General features: G+C 44.1%; 1 protein-coding gene across 2 annotated transcripts; it reads right to left on the reverse strand.

Moving 5' to 3' along the window:
* Window positions 1-2,659: 2,659 nt before the first annotated feature.
* slc29a3 (solute carrier family 29 member 3) lies at window positions 2,660-22,367 on the reverse strand. 2 transcript variants are annotated; one of them, XR_009647267.1, is made up of 7 exons: window positions 22,148-22,367; window positions 16,729-17,095; window positions 15,557-15,639; window positions 11,319-11,545; window positions 10,463-10,625; window positions 4,486-5,521; window positions 2,660-3,235 (listed from the first exon to the last, which is right to left on the reverse strand). XR_009647267.1 is itself a non-coding variant. In XM_060854297.1 (6 exons), exons 2-6 carry the CDS (start codon window positions 16,981-16,983, stop codon window positions 4,858-4,860), a joined length of 1,392 nt encoding a protein of 463 aa, XP_060710280.1. In that variant the 5' UTR covers window positions 16,984-17,095; window positions 22,148-22,367; the 3' UTR covers window positions 2,660-4,857. The 2 variants fall into 2 exon arrangements, 1 of the variants encoding a protein (XP_060710280.1); XM_060854297.1 differs by having other exon boundaries at window positions 2,660-5,521.
* Between the last annotated feature and the right edge of the window lie 1,908 nt (window positions 22,368-24,275).

Consider the following 24,275-nt stretch of genomic DNA (forward strand, 5'->3'; position numbering starts at 1 on the left):
GTTCTTGAAAAGACTGGGAAAGAAAATGATTTCCTTCGAGAATAATTAGCAATTCCAAATAGTGCAATTGCAAAACAACTAACGTTGCACCTCTTTAAAACATCAAAGAAAATTTACCGAAGGAAGTGACATTTATTCAAGTAAGCTGAACTGCTGAAATAATCAAAGAGGAGAATTGCAAGTCCCACACTGAACATTTCAAATGGATATCTGTAAAGATAACAGATGTTTAAAGACTCTCCATGTTTTGTGTAACTTTACCTAATGGGATTGGTGACATCATGGCTGGGAAATGATCGCACCTCCGCTGAACTTAGAAATTACTAACTCTGCTTTTACTCAAACACAGGTCAACGATTCGCCAAATCATTTGGATGTAGGATCTAATTAACATTCAGATTCTGGATAGCTTGTCTCTGTAATTAATTAATCCAACTGCTTCCTGGGACATCAGATTGTGTCCCTCCATGGTCTAACTTGTACACTGATAGTAATTTTCATTGTTGGAGACACTGGGCTTGAGATTGCTGGGACTATTATCTCTGACGCAGCCTTTTGTTTTAAGGTTTCAAAAGAGAAAATGATCGCAAAGGAATAAATGAATAAGTCAAGGTGTAAACAGGAATGATTAACCTGTTAATAACAGGTTAAAATCAACTAGGTAAAAACAATGACTGCAGATACTGAAAACCAGATTCTGGATTAGTGGTGCTGGAAGAGCACAGCAGTTCAGGCAGCATCCAACGAGCAGCGAAATCGACGTTTCGGGCAAAAGCCCTTCATCAGGAATACAGGCAGAGAGCCTGAAGTGTAGAGAGATAAGTGAGAGGAGGGTGTGGGTGGGGAGAAAGTAGCATAGAGTACAATAGGTGAGTGGGGGAGGGGATGAAGGTGAAAGATCGTGGGGGGGGGGGGTGGGGGCAGAGGGTGGACTGGATAGGTGGAAAAGAAGATAGGCAGGCAAGACAAGTCATGGGGACAGTGCTGAGCTGGAAGTTTGGAACGAGGATGAGGTGGGGGAAGGGGAAATGAGGAAACTGTTGAAGTCCACATTGATGCCCTGGGGTTGAAGTGTTCTGAGGCAGAAGATGAGGCATTCTTCCTCCAGGCGTCTGGTGGTGAGGGATCGGACCTCCATGTCCTCAGCAGAGTGGGGAGGGGGGAGTTGAAATGTCTCCGCCTCCTAGCAGAGCGCCTTCCACCAAGAGAAATTTGGTGACCTGTCCATCCCTAAACGCAGCTACCAAAAATACAATTGGAGCAGACATAATTGTTAAAATGTTGGATTGATGCATCCACTCCGACCTCTGTCGCCAACCTGCTTCACCATATATGCCAACATATTCTGCATCTTTGATTACAAAATGGATATAAAGAAGTCATGATTTGGAGATGCCGGTGTTGGACTGGGGTGTACAAAGGTGAAAATCACTCAACACCAGGTTATAGTCCAACAGGTTTAATTGGAAGCACTAGTAGCATTCAGAGCCATGCTCCTTCATCATGTGGTTGTGGAGTACACTATTGTAAGACATAGAATGTTTCGTAAAAGTTTAGTGCGATGGAACTGAAATTATACACTGAAAAATACCTTGTTTGTTGAGTCTCTCATCTGTTAGAGTGACCATGTTATTTTCTCTTATTTGTTAAAAATGTTTTGCAATTTTCATGTGAAAGAAGAGAAACTAACATGGTCACTCTAACAGATGAGAGACTCAACAAACAATCAAGGTATTTTTCAGTGTATAATTTCAGTTCCTCTCACAACTGCACACACACACACACACACACACACCATGGGTGCAGGGGAAAAAATAAGCACTACTGCAGTTAGGTGGTAGTATGGGGGTTAAAAAAAAAGAACAGAAGTGTCTTCCTGGTGGTGGAAATTAAAAAAAAGAAAAAAAAAGGGGTATGGTCACAAAAGAAAAAAAGTATAATTTCAGTTCCATCACACTGTAAACTTTTACAAAACATTCTGTCTTACAATAGTGTACTCCACAACCACTTGATGAAGGAGCATGGCTCCGAATGCTACTAGTACTTCCAATTAAACCTGTTGGACTATAACCGGGTGTTGTGTGAGTTTTAATGATATAAAGAATGGTATTCATCCCCATCTAATCCCATTTCAACCACTAGTGGACATAGGTCTTTAAGTAAAAGGGGGTCAGTTTAAAGAAGATGAGAGAAGCAGGGTGTTTTTACAGAGTGTTAAGTGCCTGTAATGTGCTGCCAGAGGTAGTGGAGGAGGGGGATACAGTAACAGCTTGACAGACATACGAATAGGCAGGGAATAGAGGGATATAGACAGTATAGAGGTAAAAGGATTTTAGTCTGGATAAGCATTATGTATCAACAGTCTTCATGGGCTGAAGGGACTGTATTTTTCCTGTGCCCATACTGTTCTTTGTTCATCCATTGAGAAATGAATGTATCATACTCCCAACTATATACGATTAACTCTGAACTGATTTTCACCATCTCTCACTGAATGTGAGCCTTTTATGCTAACTGCTAATTCATCCCTTGCATATTGAAAACCTTTCTTTCATTGTAATTTTAAACCAATCTGTTTCCTTGCCATCATGGCTCAATTTAAAATACTCTACCGCATTCAAAATGTTAATTCTGTAAAAGGAAAGAAATTGTTCTCCAGTTTCAGTGAAATTGTTAAAACACAGATTATATTTTTATTTGGCATCATCTTCCATCTGATAGTGTCTTTGTCAAGGCTGCTCAGAGGTTATACATTTGGCAAATTGTATATCTGTATGTTTAATCAAAAGGTATGATCAGTTTCTTTAAAAAAAATAAACTCTCCATCCAATGAGTTTTGAGAAAATTTGTAGCTCAGGTTGAGGTTCTGGATGTAGGTTTGCTCGCTGAGCTGAAAGGTTCATTTTCAGACATTTCGTCACAATACTAGGTAACATCATTAGTGTACCTCCTCATGAAGCGGTGGTGGTGTAGCCTGCTTTCTATTTATATGTTTGAGTTTCCTAAGGTTGGGTGATGTCATTTCCTGCAGTGACATCATTTCCTATAGTGATGTCATTTCCTGTTCATTTTCTCAGGAGTGGTAAATGGGATCCAAGCCACTGTGTTTGTTGATAAGATTTCCGGCTAGAATGTCATTTTGTAGGAATTCTGGTGAGAGTCTCTGTTTGGCTCGTCAGAAGATGGGTGCGTTATCCCAGTTGCAATGAGACATCGCCATCCAATACATAACCTTCTGTGTGCAGAAATGTGAAATTAGATACAATGGACTTCTAACTAAAATGTCACTTTCTTACAATTCTCAAAAGTACTGAACATTGTTTGATTGCAAACAAACAAGAGAAATTGCTGGAGAAACTCAGCAGGTCTGTCAGCCTCTGGGGAGAGAAGAAGCAGAAATTGGAGTCCTGTGACCATCCTTCAGAATTATAACTCCTCCTAGTTCTGAAAAAGGGTCACTAAATTTGACGTTGACTCTCTTTACAGACGCTGTCAGGCCCACTGAGTTTCTCCAGCAATTTTGGTTTCTCTTTGTTTCATTGAACAATAAAACAAAAACAATTACAAATGTTTCAAACATGGAAGCCACTTGGTCAGGAAGATCATTTTTGGGAGCATCTCCTGGGTACTCCAGATTCTTTTTTTTATATATAAAATGGTACAAAATAAATGACTTAAAATCTAATCCAACATTTTTGTTTCTTTAAAATCAACCCAAGGAATACATTTGGGTTGCATGTGAGAGACACTTGGTGTGTTGGGGGGGGTGGTTAACATTCTACTTGATTTCCTCCAACAGGGAAGCAAATCCACTCCAAATGTTTTGCATTGGATGTCACTGCACTTCACCATCATGACACCATCCTTCACCTCCTGGTCCCTCTCAGCACCAAATCCACTCAGTGAAGGGATCATAAGGAATTGCAATGTTGTCCAAAACAGACCGATGTCCTCAAGATAGGGCTAAGGAGTGCACGCTCAAGCAACCTGCGTAATCTTTCATGCACCTGATGGATGCAATACCTCCTGCATGTAGCTAGGGCCAATCAGGAAACCTACATCAAAATGGAGTGGGGAGGTGGTGATGTAGTGGTAATGTCACCAGACTAGCAATCCAGAACAGGGGGAGAAAGGGAGCATTGCAGATGCTGGAGATCAGAGTCTAAGAATGTGGTGCTGGAAAAGCACAGCTGGTCAGGCAGCATCCGAGGAGCAGGAGAGTTTCGAGCATTAGCTCTGATGTAGGGCCTACACTCGAAATGTTGATTCTCCTCCTCCTCCTTGGATGCTGCCTGACCGGCTGCACTTTTCCAGCACCACACTCTTCAACCCATAATCTAGAACCTCAGGCCCTAAATGTTCCGGTGACAAGTTCAAATCCTACCACGGCAGATGGCCAAATGTGAATCCAATACAAATTTGGGAATGGAAATCTCCTTGATGATAATCAAGTAACGACGAGGGAGGGAAATCTGCCATCTTTACCTGGTCCGGCTGACGTACGACTCTAGACCCATAGCAACATAGTTGATTATTAGCTGCCTTCTGAAAAGTCTGAGCTAACCACAAGGGGCAGATGGGTAACGAATGCTAGTCTTTCCAGCAAATCCCATGAATGAATATAATTTTTTTTTAAAAAACAGTGATCCAATATTGTCCAAAATGGAAGACATTTAAACAAGAGCAACAACTGTGTCGCTGCACAACTCAAGTCAGCTCATTGCCCTGTTGAGATGGTGATTCTATTTTACGGTATGTAGTTCAAGTATTTTCCCATATGAAGGGTGAAAAGTCTAATTCTGGTCCACTGCAATTCTCAATTAGTTTAACATCCCACAAACGCTCAAACAGTTTTCGCTAAATCAGGTGGACGACAAGAACAGAAAAAGCAGAACCAGCTGCAAGGCCAAGAGTCAGGAAGAAAGACATCACCACGCCAGTGGGCTCAGCCAATTCTTTTGGCACAATCTTTGGACCATAAATCATCGGCAAAGTCCCCAAGTATCCGTTCGTCAGGCCCAGGGCAGAGGTGAAGATAGCAGGATAAAAGTCTCGGTCGAAGAATACAATGTGTAAGTGATCTCGTGGTTGATAATTACAAAATATGAACAAAGGCAAGAAGGCAGTCCGTAAAAGCACCAAGACGGGAAGAGCTTTGCTTTTTGGCCCAGGGACCTGGATCCAAGCGGTTATTTGACGACCGGCCCAGTCTGCAAGGTTGTACAAGAGGAAGCAGGTCAGAGGCACAAAGTACTTAGTTGTCCACACACTGCCTGAGTTTCTGGAAGTGGACTTGATGCTGGACGAGATGGAAGGGAAGATAATGATGGAAATGAAGAAGGTGTAAAATACACTGAAGCCCACGCCTGCAGTCTTTTTCAAGATGGGTTTCAATGGAGGAATTGTGCCAGCATTGCTTGAAGGGGAAGCACTTCTGACTGAGTCAGTGTCATTAGCGACTGAACCATTCGGTTCACCTCCAGTGTGTTGTGTTCTCTGATCCAGACTCTTCAGATAGTAACTAAGGATCAAACAACAGAAATGTTAGCTTTACATTAGAAAGTAGGACAGGACACAATTCCCAATACCTTAATTTTGTTATCGGGGCAGGAATTTATGGTTATGGACCTTGGGAACTCTCTCTTTGCAAAATACCCATCGATTTAATGTCACAATCTACAAGAAAGTACATTGGGGAAGTCATAGTGTAGTGTCACTAGATTAATGATGTAGACGAATGATCTGGAAACATGGGCTCAGATACCACCTAAGCAGATTCAGTTAGGATTTGGAAAGAGAGCTAGTCTCATGGCAATCAGTTAAAAATCTTTTGGTTCACTAATGTCCTTAATAGAGGGCGGTTAGGGTAGTAATGGTTAGGCAGTTAGCGTGGTAATAGTTGGCCTAGTTAGCAATGCCCACATCTCAAATGAATAAACAAAAACTGCAAATCGATCCTGGTGGCAAATGTGGGTTTGAAGTGAGTGCCACCAGTGAGAGTTCTGGGTTTAAACCTCACCCCACGCCTTCAGGATCCATTCCAAGCTGCTAGAGTCACAATGGTGCTACACTGTCAGAGATGCTGGGGTTGACAAGGCAGGGAAAGAGAATATTAAAAACACCACCAGACTATTCCAAGATAGTGCAGGCACGTCTGTCAGATCCCTCAACCAATCCATTCAAAGAAAGTTTAACTCACCACTGCTATTTATGAAATCTTCCTTAGCCAGCACAGTTACAGTGTCTCCACCCTAATTCAACATGAAGCACTGGGCAAAATACAAATACAAGTCTACTTCTTAAGTCAGTTGTTGTAGACATTAAACACTGAAAACACAAACCATTTCAACTTTATCCCAAATTAGATTAGATTGGAAACAGGCCCTTCGGCCCAACAAGTCCACACCAACCCGCCGAAGTGCAACCCACCCAGACCCATTCCCCTACCTTTACCCCTTCACTTAACACTACGGGCAATTTAGCATGGCCAATTCACCTAACCTGCACATCTTTGGACTGTGGGAGGAAACCGGAGCACCCGGAGGAAACCCACGCAGACACGGGGAGAACGCGCAAACTCCACACAGTGAGTCACCGGAGGCGGGAATTGAACCTGGGTCTCTGGCGCTGTGAGGCAGCAGTGCTAACCACTGTGCCACCCACAGTATTCTAAAAGTTATTCTAAGGTGACCAAACACGAAGATGTAGTCCCTGAGTTGTTTTACATAGATTCAAGACTAACTAGACACAACAACGTCACCAATTACCTCGGAGTGGGACACATGCTGCAGTGGGAGTGTCCTTATCTCTGAGCCAGGAGTCCTAGATTCAAGTCCTCCCTACTCCAGGATGTATAATGACATCTCTGAACAGGTTAATTAGAAACTATTAACAGGAGCAGCGGATGGTACAGTGGATCACAACCCACTCCAATGGACAGCACATCTCCAGAGGATCATTCCAGACAATAGTTTTCAAAAACCCCAATCTGTAGAGGTCCAGAGCACAAAACCACCTTGGATTTGTGGGAAGTGGGCATGTGCAGTCAGAGGCAACAATTTTGGGTTGTGGTGAAAGTGCAGGGTTGAATAAATGGAGATTCGCATGGTGTTTGGCAGAAGTAGAAATGCAATCCACTGACTATCCATCACCTGAGCCAGCACAAATTCATTTGGCCATGTGACATTTACAATTAACCCAGTCACACTTGTGGAAGGGAAGTGCCCATACTGATTAACAAGGAAGAATTGAATAGGTCGGGAGTGTTTTATTTTCCATTAGAGTCTTGTTGCACCTAACTCAACAGATGATAACTATTGATTCACCATTTACAAGGTGGCTCCCCACGGGAGACTGGTTAGCAAGGTTAGATCTCATGGAATACAGGGAGAACTAGCCATTTGGATGCAGAACTGGTTCAAAGGTAAAAGACAGAGGCTGGTGGTAGAGGGTTGTTTTTCAGACTGGGGGCCTGTGACCAGTGGAGTGCCACAAGGATCGGTGCTGGGTCCTCTACTTTTTGTCATTTACATAAATGATTTGGATGCGAGCATAAGAGGTACAGTAAGTTTGCAGATGACACCAAAATTGGAGGTGTAGTGGACAGCGAAGAGAGTTACCTCAGATTACAACAGGATCTGGACCAGATGGCCAATGGGCTAAGAAATGGCAGATGGAGTTTGATTCAGATAAATGCAAGGTGCTGCATTTTGGGAAAGCAAATCTTAGCAGGACTTATATACTTAGTGGTAAGATCCTAAGGAGTGTTGCTAAACAAAGAGACCTTGGAATGTAGGTTCATAGCTCCTTGAAAGTGAAGTCACAAGTAGATAGGATAGTGAAGGCGGCGTTTGGTATGCTTTCCTTTATTGGTCAGAGTATTGAGTACAAGATTTGGGAGGTCATGTTGCGGCTGTACAGGTCATTGGTTAGGCCACTACTGGAATATTGTGTGCAATTCTGGTCTCCTTCCTATCGGAAGGATGTTGTGAAACTTGAAAGGGTTCAGAAAAGATTTACAAGGATGTTGCCAGGGTTGGAGGATTTGAGCTATAGGGAGAGGCTGAACAGGCTGGGGCTGTTTTCCCTGGAGCATTGGAAGCTGAGGGCTGACCTTATAGAGGTTTATAAAATCATGAGGGGCATGGATGGAATAAATAGACAAAGTCTTTTCCCTGGGGTGGGGGAGTCCAGAACTAGAGGGCATAGGTTTAGGGTGAGAGGGGAAAGATATAAAAGAGACCTAAGGTGCAACGTTTTCACACAGAGGGTGGTACGTATATGGAATGAGCTGCCAAAGGAAGTTGTGGAAGCTGGTACAATTGCAACATTTAAGAGGCATTTGGATGGGTATATGAATAGGAAGGGTTTAAGAGGGATATGGGCCAGGTGCTGGCAGGTGGGACTAGATTGGGTTTGGATATCTGGTCGGCATGGACAGGTTGGACCGAAGGGTCTGTTTCCATGCTGTACATCTCTATGACTGCTGAAATTTTAATGACACTGGAGGAAAGAACAGAAATAACCAGGAGGTACGTAACTGTGAATTAATGCAATAACTTTGCACTTCACTTTCACCATGTCAGTAAATTTTCCAAACACTTTAAGGGAGCTGTGTTTGCCAATGTTTTCCTGACCACCTTTGTGTGTTGTGCATATTTGAAATTGGGTTACTGTAACCCCTTCTAAACCCCAGAATCGTCCCCAACGGGAAAGGAAAGAGGTGGGATGGCAGTGATAATGTCATTGAATGGGTAAATGCTCCTGAGAACAGGAGTTCAAATCTCACAATGGTCACTGGTGGAACTTAAATGCATTAAATAAAACCTGCAACTGAAACTACTCTTAGTGATGGTGACCGTGAAACTACCAGTGATAGTCTTTAAAACCCATCTGGTTCACTAATGTCCCTAACCCATGATGTTACTAATCCAGCAACAACAATATCTTGGGAATATTGGAGACTTGCTTTCAAATGCAAGTAATTATACATCTCTTTTCTCATTTTCTCCATGAAACGTCTGGATGTTTCCTCTCTTGGGACAATCTAGAATCATGGTCTCAGAATCAAGGGGCACCAATTTAAGACTGAGATGAAGAGGATTTTTTTCTTTCCAAGAATTGAGTGACTTTGGAACTCCTTGCCACTGAGAACTGTGGGGCAGAGTCCTTGAGTAAATTTAAGGCTGAGATGAATAGATTCTTGACCAGAAAGGGTATTAATAGTTACAGGGAAGGGGCAGGAAAGTGGACGCGAGGATCGTCAGATCAGTCATGATCCTATTGAATGGTGGAAAAGGCTCAAGAAGCCAAATGGCCTACTCCCGTTCCTATTTCTTACGGTTTTATATTCTTAATGGCTTTATTATTGGAGGTAAATCAGCCACCCTCACCTGGTCTGGCATTATATGTAACTCCAGACCAACAGCAGTGTGGCTGGCCCCTAACTGGCCTCACATTTACTTAGTTCAGTGGCAGTTAGGGGATGTCCACAAATGTTGGCTCTACCAGTAACAGGCACATCCCATAAAGGAATAGAAAAATAATGTTAGAAAATCTTTCCCAAAAATAGCCAACTTTCTTCCAGTCAGTTCTGTTTAAGTTCCATTCCATATTCAGGACAGTTAAAATCAAACTTCATACCACTAATGTTACTAAACCAACAAATGTCCATATCTCAGGGATTATTTCAGACTTGCTTTAAAATACGTTCATTTTTAATTCTCTTTTTTTCATGAAACGTGTACTTGACTGGGGCAACTTTTTTTTAAACACAGAGGGTGGTTCATGTGTGAAATCAACTTCCTGAGGAAGTGATGGATGCAGGTGCAGTTACACTGAGATAAATACATGAATTGGAAAGGTTTGGAGGGATTTGGACCAGGAGCAGGCAGGTGGGACTATGTTTAGTTTGGGATTATGGACTGGTTGGACCGAAGGCTCTGTGCTGTATGACCTACGACTCTTATCATTGACTGAGTTATAATGTGGAGGTGTCAGTGTTGGGCTGGGGTGGACAAGGTCAGATGTCACATGACACCAGGTTTAGTCCAACAGGTATATTTGAAATCACAAGTTTTCAGAACACTGCTCCATCTTCAGGTGAAGTGACAATTAATTTCAAATAAACCTGTTAGACTGTAATCTGGTGTCATGTGACTTCTGACTGATTGGGCCAGCGTTTGCTGCCCATCCCCAACTGCCCTGGAGGTGGTGCTAGTGAGCTGCCTTCTTTAAACCAGTGCTGTCCACCTGGTGTTGGTACACCCACAATGCTGTCAGGGAGGGAACTGCAGGATTTTGACCCTGAAGGAACAACGGTAAAGTTTCAAGTCAGGATGGTGTGGTGTGTAGCTTGAAGGGGAACGTTCAGGCAGAAGTGGTCTGACAAATTCACTTTGGCGTTTTTTGTAATAAGAGAGTCCAATGATCAGAATGAAAGACGATGAGGGAACGTGCTTACCTGGAATATGGGATCCTGGGCAGGGTCAGGTATAGCACAATACAGATGAGGAGGAAAACGTCAGCCGTGAGAAAATAAGCCAGTGCACTGTCTAAAATGGAACCAGCAGCAGCAAGATCTATCACTGAAGCCAGGGCACTGAATGTCCCTCCCATGGCCTGCCCTGTATAGAAGCAAGAGAAGACATGAACATCAGACCAGAAACCAAATCACTCCACAGGAATGGGCAACTTCACATTTCTCCAAATACAGAAGCAACTTTAGTCCACAGCTGTGAGCTAGCCAACATGGAGTTAAGTGTCCCACTGCGACAGAGGCCAGGTATGAAGGACTCCAGTTAGGTGATTAGATTGCCAGCGCTCAGATCAGAATGCGGAATGCACTGTCTGATTAGATGGTGGATATACATGCAATATTAGCTTTCAAAAGGGATTTGGATTGGTGCTTCCTGGAGGTTAAACTACAATGGTTTGGGGCAAGAAATAGTCTGTGCTTTGAAAGACCAGCACAGAATCAATGGACCAAATGGGCTCCTCCTCAGCAAGACTATTTGGACTTGAAGATGCTTCCACTTGTTTGGGGCAGTCCATGGTCTATTCACGTAAGTCAGTCACTAACACGTACAATAAAGAACCGAGGAGAAATCTCTTTCTGCAGAGAATGTGGAACTTGCGACCACACAGAGTACTGAGTCAAATGGCACAGATACTTCTAGGGTGCACTGGACGATTGCATGAGGATCAAAAGGACATACTGATGGAGTTCAATGAGGAGTTGTGTTGTGGAATATAGAGGTTGGCATGGAACAGTTGGGCTGAATGGGCTGTTCTCAGGCTGTACACTCGATGTAACTTACCTGAAATTAACGCTTGCAAGTTCCTCATGGGAAACCTTCCAACCTCTCCAAAAACACTGCCCAGAAATACATTGGAAGCTCCGCTAACGATGACTACACAGGCCATGGTGATACCAAAAAACCCATAGGTCCAGGAAGAGGTGTCCACTTTCACCAGAACGGTGGTGATGCAAAATATAATGAGCATGACAAACAAGGAAGAGAGCACGCGGACCTTTGCAGAGATCCTAAAACAAAAGAACAGATGTGCAGAGATGGTACTGAATTATTCCAATCCACTCCCTAATAGAGAACAATGCAGGAAAATCAAACTATCCCAGGACAATTGGGAGACCAGGTACACTCTGAAGGTGGACAGAAGAATTGAGATAGTTGTTTAAAAAAGCTCCCCAAGTTTTACACACAAGATCACAGGAAAACAAAAGCAAGGACGCTGCACAGAACCTGGTTAGCTGTCTGCTGCAGGACTGAATCCAATCCTGGCTACCATACCTCAAGCAGAAAAACCTCAGTTCAAAGGTGGTGCAGACAAACTCTGCAAGAAATAGATGATTAGTGTGGGCCCTTGGTGAGCTGGAAGGATTGAAGATGCTGGGCTTGTTCTCATACAGAAACCAGGAGGAGTAGGCCATTTGGCCCTTCAAGACTGTTACATTATTCACTAATGGCTGATCACCCACTCAGAACCCCGTTCTCTTTTCTTCCCCTCCACAGCATTTGGTCCCTTTCATCCTAAGAATGATATCTAACTACTTCTTGAAAACATTCAATGTTTTGGCCACAACCCACAGAAATCCCACAGTAAGAACTTGTCTTGCATTGGGGAAAGTCGAAGAGACATTTGATGAGAGTTGTTCAAAACCGTGAAGGGTATTGAGGGGAGTAAATATGCAGAAATGCTTGCCCGACACAGAAAGACTGGCAACAACAGAAGACAGATTTTAAGGTGATCGGTTTAAGAATCTGGGGGCAACACATGGCAAGGAAAACAGAGTAATGAATTGTGATTTCTCCAGTTTCCTCATTTCCCCTCCCCCCACCTTGTCTCAGTCGGTTCCCTCAACTCAGCACCGCCCTCCTAACCTGCAATCCTCTTCCTGACCTCTCCGCCCCCACCCCACTCCGGCCTATCACCCTCACCTTGACCTCCTTCCACCTATCCCACCTCCATCGCCCCTCCCCCTAGTCCCTCCTCCCTACCCTTTATCTTAGCCTGCTTGGCTCTCTCTCTCTCTCTTATTCCTGATGAAGGGCTTATGCTCGAAACGTCGAATTCTCTATTCCTGAGATGCTGCCTGGCCTGCTGTGCTTTGACCAGCAACACATTTGCAGCTGTGATCTCCAGCATCTGCAGACCTCATTTTTTACTCTGTGATCTGGAACACACCACCTCAGGAGACAGAAGGAAATTTAACCACAGCTTCCAGACAGGGACTGGATAACTACTTACAAAGGGAAACATTTGCAGGATTTTCAATGCAATCAAAACAACCAAATAGCTATATTAAAGAGCTATTAATGTAGGCATGATGGGCCAAACTAGCTTTCTCAGTACTGTATGCTTTTGTGATTGCACAATCATTATGTAAAAAATCCACACAATTCACCACCACAATCAGTACATACAATCAAAGATTCCCTACAGTGTGGAAGCAGGCAAAATTCAGCCCATCAAGTCCATACCGACCCTCCAAACAGCAGCCCACCCAGAACCAACCCTTCTACCCTATACCTGTAACCCTGCACTTCTCACAGCTAATCCACCTAGTCTGCACATCCCTAGACACTATGGGCAATTTAGCATGGCCAATCCAGCTACCCTGCGCATCTTCGGATTGTGGGAGGAAACCGGAGCACCCAGAGGAAACCCACTCAGATACGGGGAGAACGTACAATCTCCACACAGGCAGTTACTCGAGGATGGAATCGAACCCGGGCCCTGGCGCTGCGAGGCAGCAGTGCTAACCACTGAGTCACCATGCCACCCAATTTTTAAATATATTTAATAATAAATTTAAACAGGTAATTACAGATAAATTCTTTATTCAGAAAACTCACCCAGGAGAAGCTCGAGGCAAATAGTCGAAATGCTTTTGAAAAGGAAACGAGGTATTTGTGAGATGAAGAGGGGAACAGAGAATTAGGCTTAAAATGTAGAGGTGGAGTAGATGCAATAACAGGAGACCCACGTGAAATCTAAACACCAACACATGGAGTTTAAACGGAGTGAATGGTCTGCTTCTGGATTTTATTTGATACATAATTTTAGTAAAATCTCCAAAATCCAGCTACAACATCTTAGATGCAGAAGAATAAATGAACATTTATTTATAGAGAGCCTGGCAAATCTAAGTCCTCTGATACCAATGAATTATTTTGCAAGTGCAGATATTTCTGTTTTCTTGTGGGTTGGGATTATATCGCTGGACTCGTAATCCATCTTCGTGTTCTATAGACAGGGGTTCAAACCCCAGAAGGTGAAACTTAAAGTTAATAAAATTCTGGAATTGAAATGTTAGCCTAATAGTGACCATGTAACTATTGTCAATTGTCACAAAAAAAAACCATCAGTAGTGGCCTTAAGGAAATCTGTTGTGGTTCTGCTCGCCGCTGCTGCAATTGCAGCAAAAACTTCCAGCTCGGCGAGCAGAACCACAACAACAGATACCCGAGCTACAAATCTTCAATCAGATTTTAAGGAAATCTGCCATCCTTACATGGTCTGGCCTACATTTGACTCTAGACCCACAGCAATGTGGTTGACTCTGAACTGTCCTTGGGGTAATTAGGGATGGGCAATAAGTGCAAGCTGGGGCAGTAAAACTCATGAATTAAAACTGGAACCCAAAATGGTCCCTCAGTTTTACATTTGGTTAATAATACTTGGTTCAAGGGTAAGTATTGGCTGGAATTATTGGCAGCCCGAAGGTTAGGTGGATTGGCCATGCTAAATTGCCTCGCAGTGTCCAGGGATATACAGACTAGGTGGCAGAGTTACAGGGATAGGGTGGGATGCTCTTTGGAGGGTCAGTATGGACTTGATGGGCTGAATGGCCTGTTTCCATACTGTGCGAATTCTATCGAACAATGGGACGACTTTAAAAATTCCTGAAATGGAAACGGTCTGTTGGCAAATTTGATTTTCACATCAGGGAATCCAATAAGTCATAGGGAAACTATTGGGTCCACTGTCCCTGCTCTGAAATAACTAATCATTGTCTCATACCTTGGTCATTCCACTTAAATGTTATAAATCCTTGTGAATTTGAACAAAATGACAGCATCAGAAGAATACCAAATTTCAAAGGGAACAATAAATTATAGTGCACAAGGATAGCATGCAGACTTTTGCCCTCTTCAAACAGAGAAAGTAATCCAGGTATTGGAAATTAAAAACTTCAGAAACATAGCTCTTTCGGGCCAGCATAAGCATAGAGGAGATGGACCAAATGGCCCACACTCTGTTGAATGATGAATATTGGAAAGTCTCACACAGGTAGCTCTGGCATAACGCATGTGTCATTAACTCAAATTGGCTGTAATGCTGTTGACAAATTATGGACGCTGCATGGATTACTACTACTGAGAGTGTGGTGCTGGAAAAGCACAGCAGGTCAGGCAGCATCTGAGGAGCAGGAAAATCGACGGTTTGGGACGGAGCCCAACACTTTCCAGATGACAGGCTTCAGCCCAAACCGTCGATTTTCCTGCTCCTCGAATGCTGTCCGACCTGCTGTGCTTTTCCAGCTCCACACCCTCAACTCTGATCTCCATCATCTGCAGACCTCACTACTGTCCACTAGTTGATATTCTATAGAATAATTTTCTATACAACAAGGTTGCTGAGGGACACAACTGTCGCATTATAGCAGAACGACCTGTATTTACCTTTCCAAATAAGATCAATGCCACTACCCAGGCAATGTCTGTCAAACATTCTTACTAGGAAGGTAAATTTGGTAGAGTCCCAGAGGGCCATGGGGCTGCACTCTCATTACAGAGAGACAACTGGTGGCGATTCAACCTGACGGTAACAACGCTTCAGGTGAGGGGAGGGGTTGTGAAGGACAGTCCCTCACAGTAAACTCAGTCGGAATGGGGATTGAACTCACAGTTTCTGTCACCATGCAACACAAACCAGCCACCTGAACTAACCAATCCTCCTTACTACAACACATTGTGCTGGAACAGGTTAAACAGGAACCAGGAGCAGTTCAATTGCTGTCAACAGTACTTACTTGTTCACCAGGAGGTAATTAACCATGAGGCACAGCACAGAGGGTACAGTCGATGCAAATGAGAGGTAGCTCTCAAAATAATTCTAGGAAACAAACCAAAATGAGAACAGGTTTCAGATTGCTGCAATGCTTACTATATAAGGGATTAAACTGCTGTAAATTTTTGCAAAAAGGATACTGAGGCATAGAACAGGTGCACGCAGGTAACACCAGAACTGAAGAGGTTAGAAATATCAGGAAAGACTGAATAAACAGGAGTCCTAGGAAAAGGAGAAGGTTGAGACATGGCCTGACAGAGGTCTTGAAACAGGACCAGATAAGTGTTACTTAGGTAAGATGGGTCTTCCTCGGAGGACATCTTAAACAGGGAGCCGTGAATATAAACTAAACACAGCAAATGCTGGAGAAACTCAGCAGGCTGGGCATCATCTGTATATATGCATATGTGTGAGTGAGAGAGAACACAAGAGAGCAAGAGACAGACACAATATGTATTTCAAATCCTTGTCTGACTCTTTCTGGCAACAGGAATAACGAGACATGACCAGACCTGCTGGGTTTCTCCAGGACTTTGTTTTTGTTTTAAGATGTCCAGCATCCACAATGCGATGCTTTCGATTGAGTAATTGTAACTGTAAGATGGTGGTGTTGGATTAAAATCACGTGTGGAGTCTGTGTTGTTATGGCAACACACACTTTTACATGCATGTTCATAGAATCCCTATATAGTGTAGAAACAGGCCATTCAGCCCATCAAGTCCACACTGATCCTTTAAGAGCATTACACCCACACCCCCACCCTGTAACCCTGCATTTCCCATGGTCAATCCACCTCATCTGCACATCTTTGGAATGTGGGAGGAAACCCACATAGACATGGGGAGAATGGGCAAACTCCACACAAACAGACAGTCGCCCGAGGGTGGAACCGAACCTGGGTCCCTGGCACTGTGAGGCAGTAGTGCTAACCACTGAGGCACCGTGCAGCACAACACAGCATGGTGCAGCCTGGGAGCTTGGGATAGTAATGGTGGAGATGTCTTTGCATCGGGTGGCAGAACTATGAATTTCTCCCGCTCTGACTCCATGCCATTGGTATGTTCTGGAAAGATTTACAAGTTGATTATCAATGTGTTGCCAATGCAGCCCACTTCCCATGGCATTATACTCACACCAAGGTCATTTCGCTGGGGAGAGCGGTCTGTAGCATTGCTCAGCTTGTACAACCAATACTGCTTTGCTGTGCAGAAGAAATTCCATGGCAACAGGGAGCCAATCCCAAGGAAGAAGAAAATCATATAGACTGTGTTGAACTTATCAGGAGGTGCCTGTTGAAAGTGACTTCGAACCAAAGGTGTGAAAATTAAAGAGTCCTCCTCTTCTGTCTGTGAGCTGGGGGTGCTGTACAGAGACTCCTGACTTTCCATTTTGATTGAAGCTGGGACTATGCCAGAGGGAGGACGATGTCAGAGGACAATGACAGGGCAATTATCCACAATAACATCTGCTTTTCAGGTCTCCTGTGATGCTGCAACACACCTATGAAACAAAACAGGAGGAGTTAGTGAACTCCTGGGAAGACAGTTTGAACACAACAGTCTGACACTTGCCGTGGACACTGATATAAACCAAAGGGAGGTGATGGCCGAGTGGTCTTATCACTGGACTCTTAATCCAGAGACCCAGGTAATGTTCTCGGAATTGGAGTTCAAACCCCTGCCATGGTGAAATTTGAATTCAATAAAAATCTGGAATTAAAAAAAGAGTCTACTGATGACCATGAAATAATTGTCAGGTGAAAAACCCATCTGGTTCACTAATGCTCTTCAAGGAAGGAAATCTCCCATCCTTACCTGATCTGGACTACATGTGACTCCAGACGTATGGACATTTAACTGCTCTCTGGGTTGGGTGATAAATGTTAGCCAAGCCAGTGATCTCCTCATCCTGTCTGTGGTGCAAGGGTAAATCAAACTGTTTTTCTGTAATTCCTGTCCCCCCACAACATTTTTCAAGCCAGTCACTCATTTGTAAGAGGGCTATTTGGTTCACTAATCGATATCAGCATCAATCTAGGCACACTGTGGGTAGTTTTCTGACAAGATGATGTGGTTGTCAGACAACTGAGGCTTTTAAGAAATGAAATCAACTTTGGAGAAAGGAAACCTTCACCACTTTAGGAGTGAAAGTAAGTTTTGATAAAAACCGAGACAAATCACTGGGATGTGATTGAGGAACAGATCATGCAAACAAATCTGATTGCCTCTACCGCGAACATTACTCGTGAATTGTGAAATGACGACCAGAAGTGAGCAGGCTTTAAGCACTGACTAACTAACTCCTGCTCCTATTGTGCATTTGCTGCAACGGAACATTTTCATTGCCCCACAAAGCTCTCTCAACATTTCCACATTCCAAACCTGCCCTGTGAGGGGAGCATCCTCTCTTGACACATCACGCAACATGACACAGTTATCTTTAGATGGGTGTTGAGTAACTCTTCAGGCACCTTTGCACTCTTCCGCTCTACATTCACAATATTACCCACGGTTGGATCAAGGGGTCCATTTCCGTGCTGAATGACTCTCTCAGTTCCCACCTCAGGGCAACGCTGCTGAAACCTGCTGGTCTTGACCATTCCAAATGTTCCCTGACCAACGTCTCACTCCCTGGACACCTAAACACATCCACTCTGCTGCTCATTGTCACAATTTGTACCAATGTCCACTTCCCATTCGTCCCTGTAGTCACTCCTAGATTTACTCCTAGTCCTGCCAATACCTCCATTTTAAATAGTGAATGCTGATTTTCAGAAACTTCAATAGCCCACTCTTCCTTAACTCTGGGATCTCCTCCAAACATAGACCCCCTCCCCCTGCCATCTCCGTACTCCTCCAGCTTTTGTGTCTTGTCCTTCCTCAACCTCATCATCGGTGCCCATACCTTAAGTTCTGTAATTCCCTTCCTCAACCTCTCCCTTCTCCGAAAACCCCCCCCGTTCCCTTACAAACTGCCTGTTTGACCAACTTATTCTTCAGCTGTCCTCATAAGACTCGGGTGTCACATCTTGCTTGATCATCCTCCCGATAAAAAAATTCATCAAAAATAGACAGCAGTTTGCACACACTTTCCAACAGCCAATCCCTTGGCCTATTGTTTAGGCTGCCTGTCTGGTTCAGTGCTCTCTCTCTGGCTGTGTCCTGCTCCAGCAGCTCCCCAGAAGCTGAAGGGAACTTGTCAAAATTTCCATTGGTGCACTTAATTCACAGCAGACGTCCTGAAGTTCAATCAATTCCATAAGTACACAATAACTGAAATACACAGAGTTGACTTGGATTTAATGGGCCCAATAAAATCAATGATTATGAAATTTACAGCACAATAAAAAGCCAAGTGACCCAATTGTTTGGCGATTTTTGTGTGCTCGATGAGTAACGCTCCAAAAATACTGCCGTGCTGAGCACAGGCAGCTTGAAACTTGTCTCAACAGCCTGTCTCAACACTCACTCCTCTCATTTTCTTGACAAAACTCATTATTAACACAGATGAGAAATAAAACCACACAGGAGTGGTGACTCTGCACTGCACAGGCAACAGTTGGTTTCAGTAAATTGCACGGAGCGGCCAGCCTGCTCTCTCTCTCTCTCACCCGTCATTCAGAAGGTTGTGGGTTCAGACTCCAGGTCAGAGGTTTCATCACAGAATCGAGGCTGGCAGGTCTAGAGAATGACGGAGGGAGGGCTGCACTGTCAGAGCTATCAACTTCTGTAGGGACTGGGAAACTGAAACTCTGAGTTCCCTGGTAGGTGGATGCAAAGGATTCCATTAAAAAAAAAATAATTCCTGGGATGTCAACATTGTTTGCTGGGCCAGCATGTACTGTCTGTCCCTAGTTGCCCTCAAGAAGGTGATTGTGAGCTGCCTTCTCAAAATGCTGCAGTCCACTTGCTGTGTGTGTACCCACAATACTGTTAAGGGGGGGAATTCCAGAACTTTGACCCAGCGACACTGAAGGAATGGTAATACATTTCCAAGTGTCAGAATGCTAAGTGACTTGGAGGGGAACCTGCAGGTGCTGATGTTTCCATGTATCTGCACCCTTGTCCTCCGAGGTGACAGTATTTTAAGCAAGTTGGGATGTTCTGAGGATTTGAGCTATAGGGAGAGACTGAACAGGCTGGGGCTGTTTTCCCTGGAGCATCGGAGGCTGAGGGGTGACCTTATAGAGGTTTACAAAATTATGAGGGGCATGGATAGGATAAATAGACAAAGTCTTTTCCCTGGGGTCGGGGAGTCCAGAACTAGAGGGCATAGGTTTAGGGTGAGAGGGGAAAGATATAAAAGAGACCTACGGGCATCTTTTTCACGCAGAGGATGGTACGTGTATGGAATGAGCTGCCAGAGGAAGTGGTGGAGGCTGTTCCAGTTGCAATATTTAACAGGCATTTGGATGGGTACATGAATAGGAAGGGTTTGGAGGGATATGGGCCAGGGGCTGGCAGGTGGGCCTAGATTGGGTTGGGATATCTGGTCGGCATGAACAGGTTGGACCGAAGGGTCTGTTTCCGTGCTGTACATCTCTAGGACGCGATGACTCTCAAATAAAAGCAAAATACAGCAGGTATTGAAAATTAGAAATAAAATCAGCAAGTGGTGAAACTCAGCAGGTCTGGCAACATCTGTGGAGGGAGACAAAGTTAACATTTCAAGTTCAACATATCTGCTTTGGAACTTCAGTTCTGAAAAGTCACATCAGACTCAAAATATCAATTCCTTTTCTGTTTCCACAGATGCTGCCAGATCTGCTGAGTTTCTCCAGCAATTTCTGTTTTTATTTTTGAAGTCCCTCCCATTTCCTTCTCATTATTCACAGCTCCAGCAGCGTCATTGAAAATTGATCCATTGGGATTTGAAACACTGGTCATCCTGAGTGCGATTCAATAAAACTAAGTTTGTCCTTCAACGCTGAAACTACAAGTGACGTGCACATCACCTTGAAAGGGACAAAACATTGAAATAATCACCAAATCATCACCTTTAAGTGACAGGGACTGGTGAAAGGACCTGCCTGAAATAATAAATGTCACAAAAGGCAACATGATTAGATTCCCTACAGTGTGGAAACAGGCCCTTCAGCCCAACCAGTCCACACCAACCCTCCGAACAGTAACCCACCCAGACCCATTTCCCTCTTATTAATGCACCTAATACTATGGGCAATTTAACATGGCCAATTCACCTGACCTGCACATCTTTGGACTGTGGGAGGAAACCCAAACAGACACGGGGAGAATGTGCAAACTCCACGCAATCGCCCGAGACTGGAATCGAATCGGAGACCCTAGCACTGTGAGGCAGCAGTGCTAACCACTGAACCACCATGCCACCCCATCTGTGTTTATTACAGCTGCGCCACAACTGTAATATTGGTGCAAAAGTGGTTTCACTTCAGTGAGTCTAAAAATAACAAATAAGGTGACGGACAATGTAACTGCAAGGTTCCTGTCTGAAGGTGTAGTCTCAGTCAATCGCTCCTGAGCATCATTGCGTCGAGAAACACAGTTTTATTGAACACACTTCAAATAGACACAGAGCCCAAAATGTCCTTCCTTAAACTTGTCACTTGAATGTAATTTTTACAATGCAAACACTTTTAGTCCAAATGCAAGGGGGAGCAATTTCTTCTGTCCAGCTCACTCCAACTCAAGACATTAAAGTGATAATTGATCATTTTTGGTAGGCTTTCAAATTTGCTTTACAAAACAGTGGATTTCTTGCAAACAACTGGTGAATACCTGAGCCTGACAACCAGACAGGACATTAAAATGAAACGCATTGATTCTAAAATAAAGCCCCAATGTGAAATTGTACCAATAATTGCCACTGCTAAATTACAACTGCACTCCTCTCCCCCCCTCTCTCTCTCCACCCCCCTCCCCCCGATATAAACAGAAAGTCAAAACATACACAAAGGCTACATTTTGATAGAGCTAAGGATAGGAACTTCATTTTCCCATTTATTGTTCCCTCAGGACAAGAAAACCATGAAACACTGCACTCCACAGGGATTATCTGAAAACAAGCTAACTTCAAAAAGGTGCAGAGCAAACGTGGCTGTGGAAACGTACAATCAGGATCTCAATGGATATCAGACATTAATGACAAAGGATACAGTCTGTCTCTCTCACTCAAACTCCAACAGAAACATTGTTATTATAATCATATTAGGAGACAAGTTTAATGTATCTTAGCACAGTTACATAAATCAGATACTGTAAACCAGGAATATCCCTGTCCTTGCCCAGAGAAACACAGGCACCTTCTGCCCATTTCCCTGAGATACACACACCCCCATCTCAATACCAGAAACACAGACAACCAACACACCCTTTCAAACACTGCCTTTCTTCAATGTCTTGTTTGTCTCTCCCTTCCACTGTTTCACACACTCTCTCTCTCTCTCTCTCCCCCTCTGTGTTTCTCTCTCCCTTTCACTGTTTCTCTCCCTCTCTCTGTCTCAGTTTCTCTGACCCTCACACACTCTATCCATCTCTCACAAAGAGCTACTTAAACCCAGGGCCCAGACTTTACCGACGTGCTGCTGCTGCCGCGGAGCTCCGCACTGGGGCTACTGCTCCATCGCTGTCCCCAGAGAGAGGGTCGCTGCTGCTACCGCGGAGCTCCGCACTGGGGCTACTGCTCCATCGCTGTCCCCAGAGAGAGGGTCGCTGCTGCTACCGCGGAGCTCCGCACTGGGGCTACTGCTCTGTCTGTCCCTGGGAGTTCGCTGCAGTGCACAGTTCCAGCTTTCGTTCCCAGTTCCGGTGCCGCTCGGCCCTTCCAGACCAATCTCTCCACCCCCTTGCAGCAAGTATCCAATCAGCAGGCTGCATTCCGGATCTAGGCGGTTTCCCCAGCACTCTCTCTCAAACTTGTGTCAGAATATGTGAGGGGTTCCCCGCAGAAAGGAACCCTCTGCAGGATTGTGCAAACATTGCAATGCTGTCTCTGGTTGTTTGTCATGAGAGAGCAAAAGATGAATCAAAATTAAAACAAATAAAAGGTGCAAATACTGCAGCAATCAGCTGGGAACCTGAGAATTAACTCTGCTCCTCTGTTATTTCACATTTAACAGCAGCGATTAAGATAATTCCGGTGCAATCTTCAGGTTTTAAAATGTTTTCAGGCAACGGGCTAAACATATTCCAGGCAACTACACAAAATAAAACAAGGAACTGCAGGTTTTGTTTCTCTGTAGGTTCGCACTACATAAAATATTCACTCTGTTTCTCTCATGAAATGCAGCCAGATGTGAAGAGTTTCTCCAGCAATTTGTTTTTCCAGCATCCACACTTTTCATTTTATCTGAAGCAGAATCACTGGACTTGAAACATTAATTCTGTTTCTCTCCACAGATGCTGTCAGACTTGTTGAGTTTCTCCAGCAATTTCTGTGTTTGTTTGTTTTAAGTATATCCATACCTGCAACCCAGAGCTTTTTATTCATTTATGAGCGGCACAGTGGCTCAGTGGTTAGCACTGCTGCCTTATAGTGCCAATGACCTGGGTTTGATTCCTGCCTCGGGTGACTGTCTGTGTGGAGTTTGCACATTCTCCCCCTGTCTGCATGGGTTTCCCCTGAATGCTCCAATTTCCTCCCTCAATCCAAAGACGTGCATGTCCATGATAAATTGCCCATAGTGTTGGGTGCATTAGTCAGAGGGAAATGGGTCTGGGTGGGTTACTCTTCAGAGGGCCAGTGTGAACCTGTTGGGCCGAAGGGCCTGTTCCCATACTGTAGGGAATCTAATCATTCACAGTACATGGGTGTCACTGGTTGGACCAGCAGTTATTGGCTGCCCTGGAGAATGTGGTGGTGAGCTGCCTCCTTGAACCGCTGCAGTCCACATGCTATTGGTTGACCTGAGGGAGTGAATTCTTTACGTGTGTTCAGTAAAATTGAATCTCTTAGGGAGGGATTTCCAGGATTTTGATCCAGCGACAGGGCAGGAACAGCAACAAATTTCCAGGTCAGGATGGTGAGTGGCTTGGAGGGGAACTTGTGGGCGCTGGTGTACCCATGTACCTGTTGAATGATAGTGGCCCTTGTTTTGGAAGATCGTGTTGAAGGATTCTTGTTGAGTGGTTGTGGTTGATCTTGTAGATGGTGTCTACTGCTCTCAGTGTACATTGCCGATGGGTTGGGAGACTGAGTATTGAAAGCAGTGGCTGAGATAATGCTGACTACTCTGCACCCATTAAATCACTCTGATTTTCAGTAACACGCTGGCATGGGGTGATTCTCAAAACATGACCGAAAATATGCCGAATCCCTGATGTTTTCTTTAAAAAGCATTAACCCATGTTGGATTTATGACAGTGGGCCAATTTTAAAGTTATCACTCTGAGTCCCAGTGTCTCTGACCTCATCCAGCCTCAGAAATATCAGTATCTTCTAATACTGGTCTCTTGTGCATTTGCAATTTTGGTCACTTTATATTTGCAACCTTACCTTCAGTTTTCCTGGCCCTGAGATCTGGAATTCTCTCCCTAACCTTCCCTCACTATCCTCTTTGTAAATCATTCCTTATAATGTAGCTCTTTGGATTGTGATTGAGTAAAAAGTGAGGTCTGCAGATGCTGGAGATCAGAGCTGAAAATGTGTTGCTGGTTAAAGCACAGCAGGTTAGGCAGCATCCAAGGAACAGGAACTTCGACGT

Source organism: Hemiscyllium ocellatum, chromosome 43, assembly GCF_020745735.1.
Source record: "Hemiscyllium ocellatum isolate sHemOce1 chromosome 43, sHemOce1.pat.X.cur, whole genome shotgun sequence".
Lineage (NCBI taxonomy): Eukaryota > Metazoa > Chordata > Chondrichthyes > Orectolobiformes > Hemiscylliidae > Hemiscyllium > Hemiscyllium ocellatum.

Coding starts and splice junctions, on each gene's coding strand:
- slc29a3 (XM_060854297.1), bottom strand. CDS start 16,983: ATGGAAAGTCAGGAGTCTCTGTACAGCACCCCCAGCTCACAGACAGAA. Junction 11,546..15,556: donor AATTACCTCCTGGTGAACAA/GTAAGTACTGTT, acceptor CTTTTGTTTTAG/GATCTCTGCAAAGGTCCGCG. Junction 10,626..11,318: donor CTTGCAAGCGTTAATTTCAG/GTAAGTTACATC, acceptor GCTTCTATACAG/GGCAGGCCATGGGAGGGACA.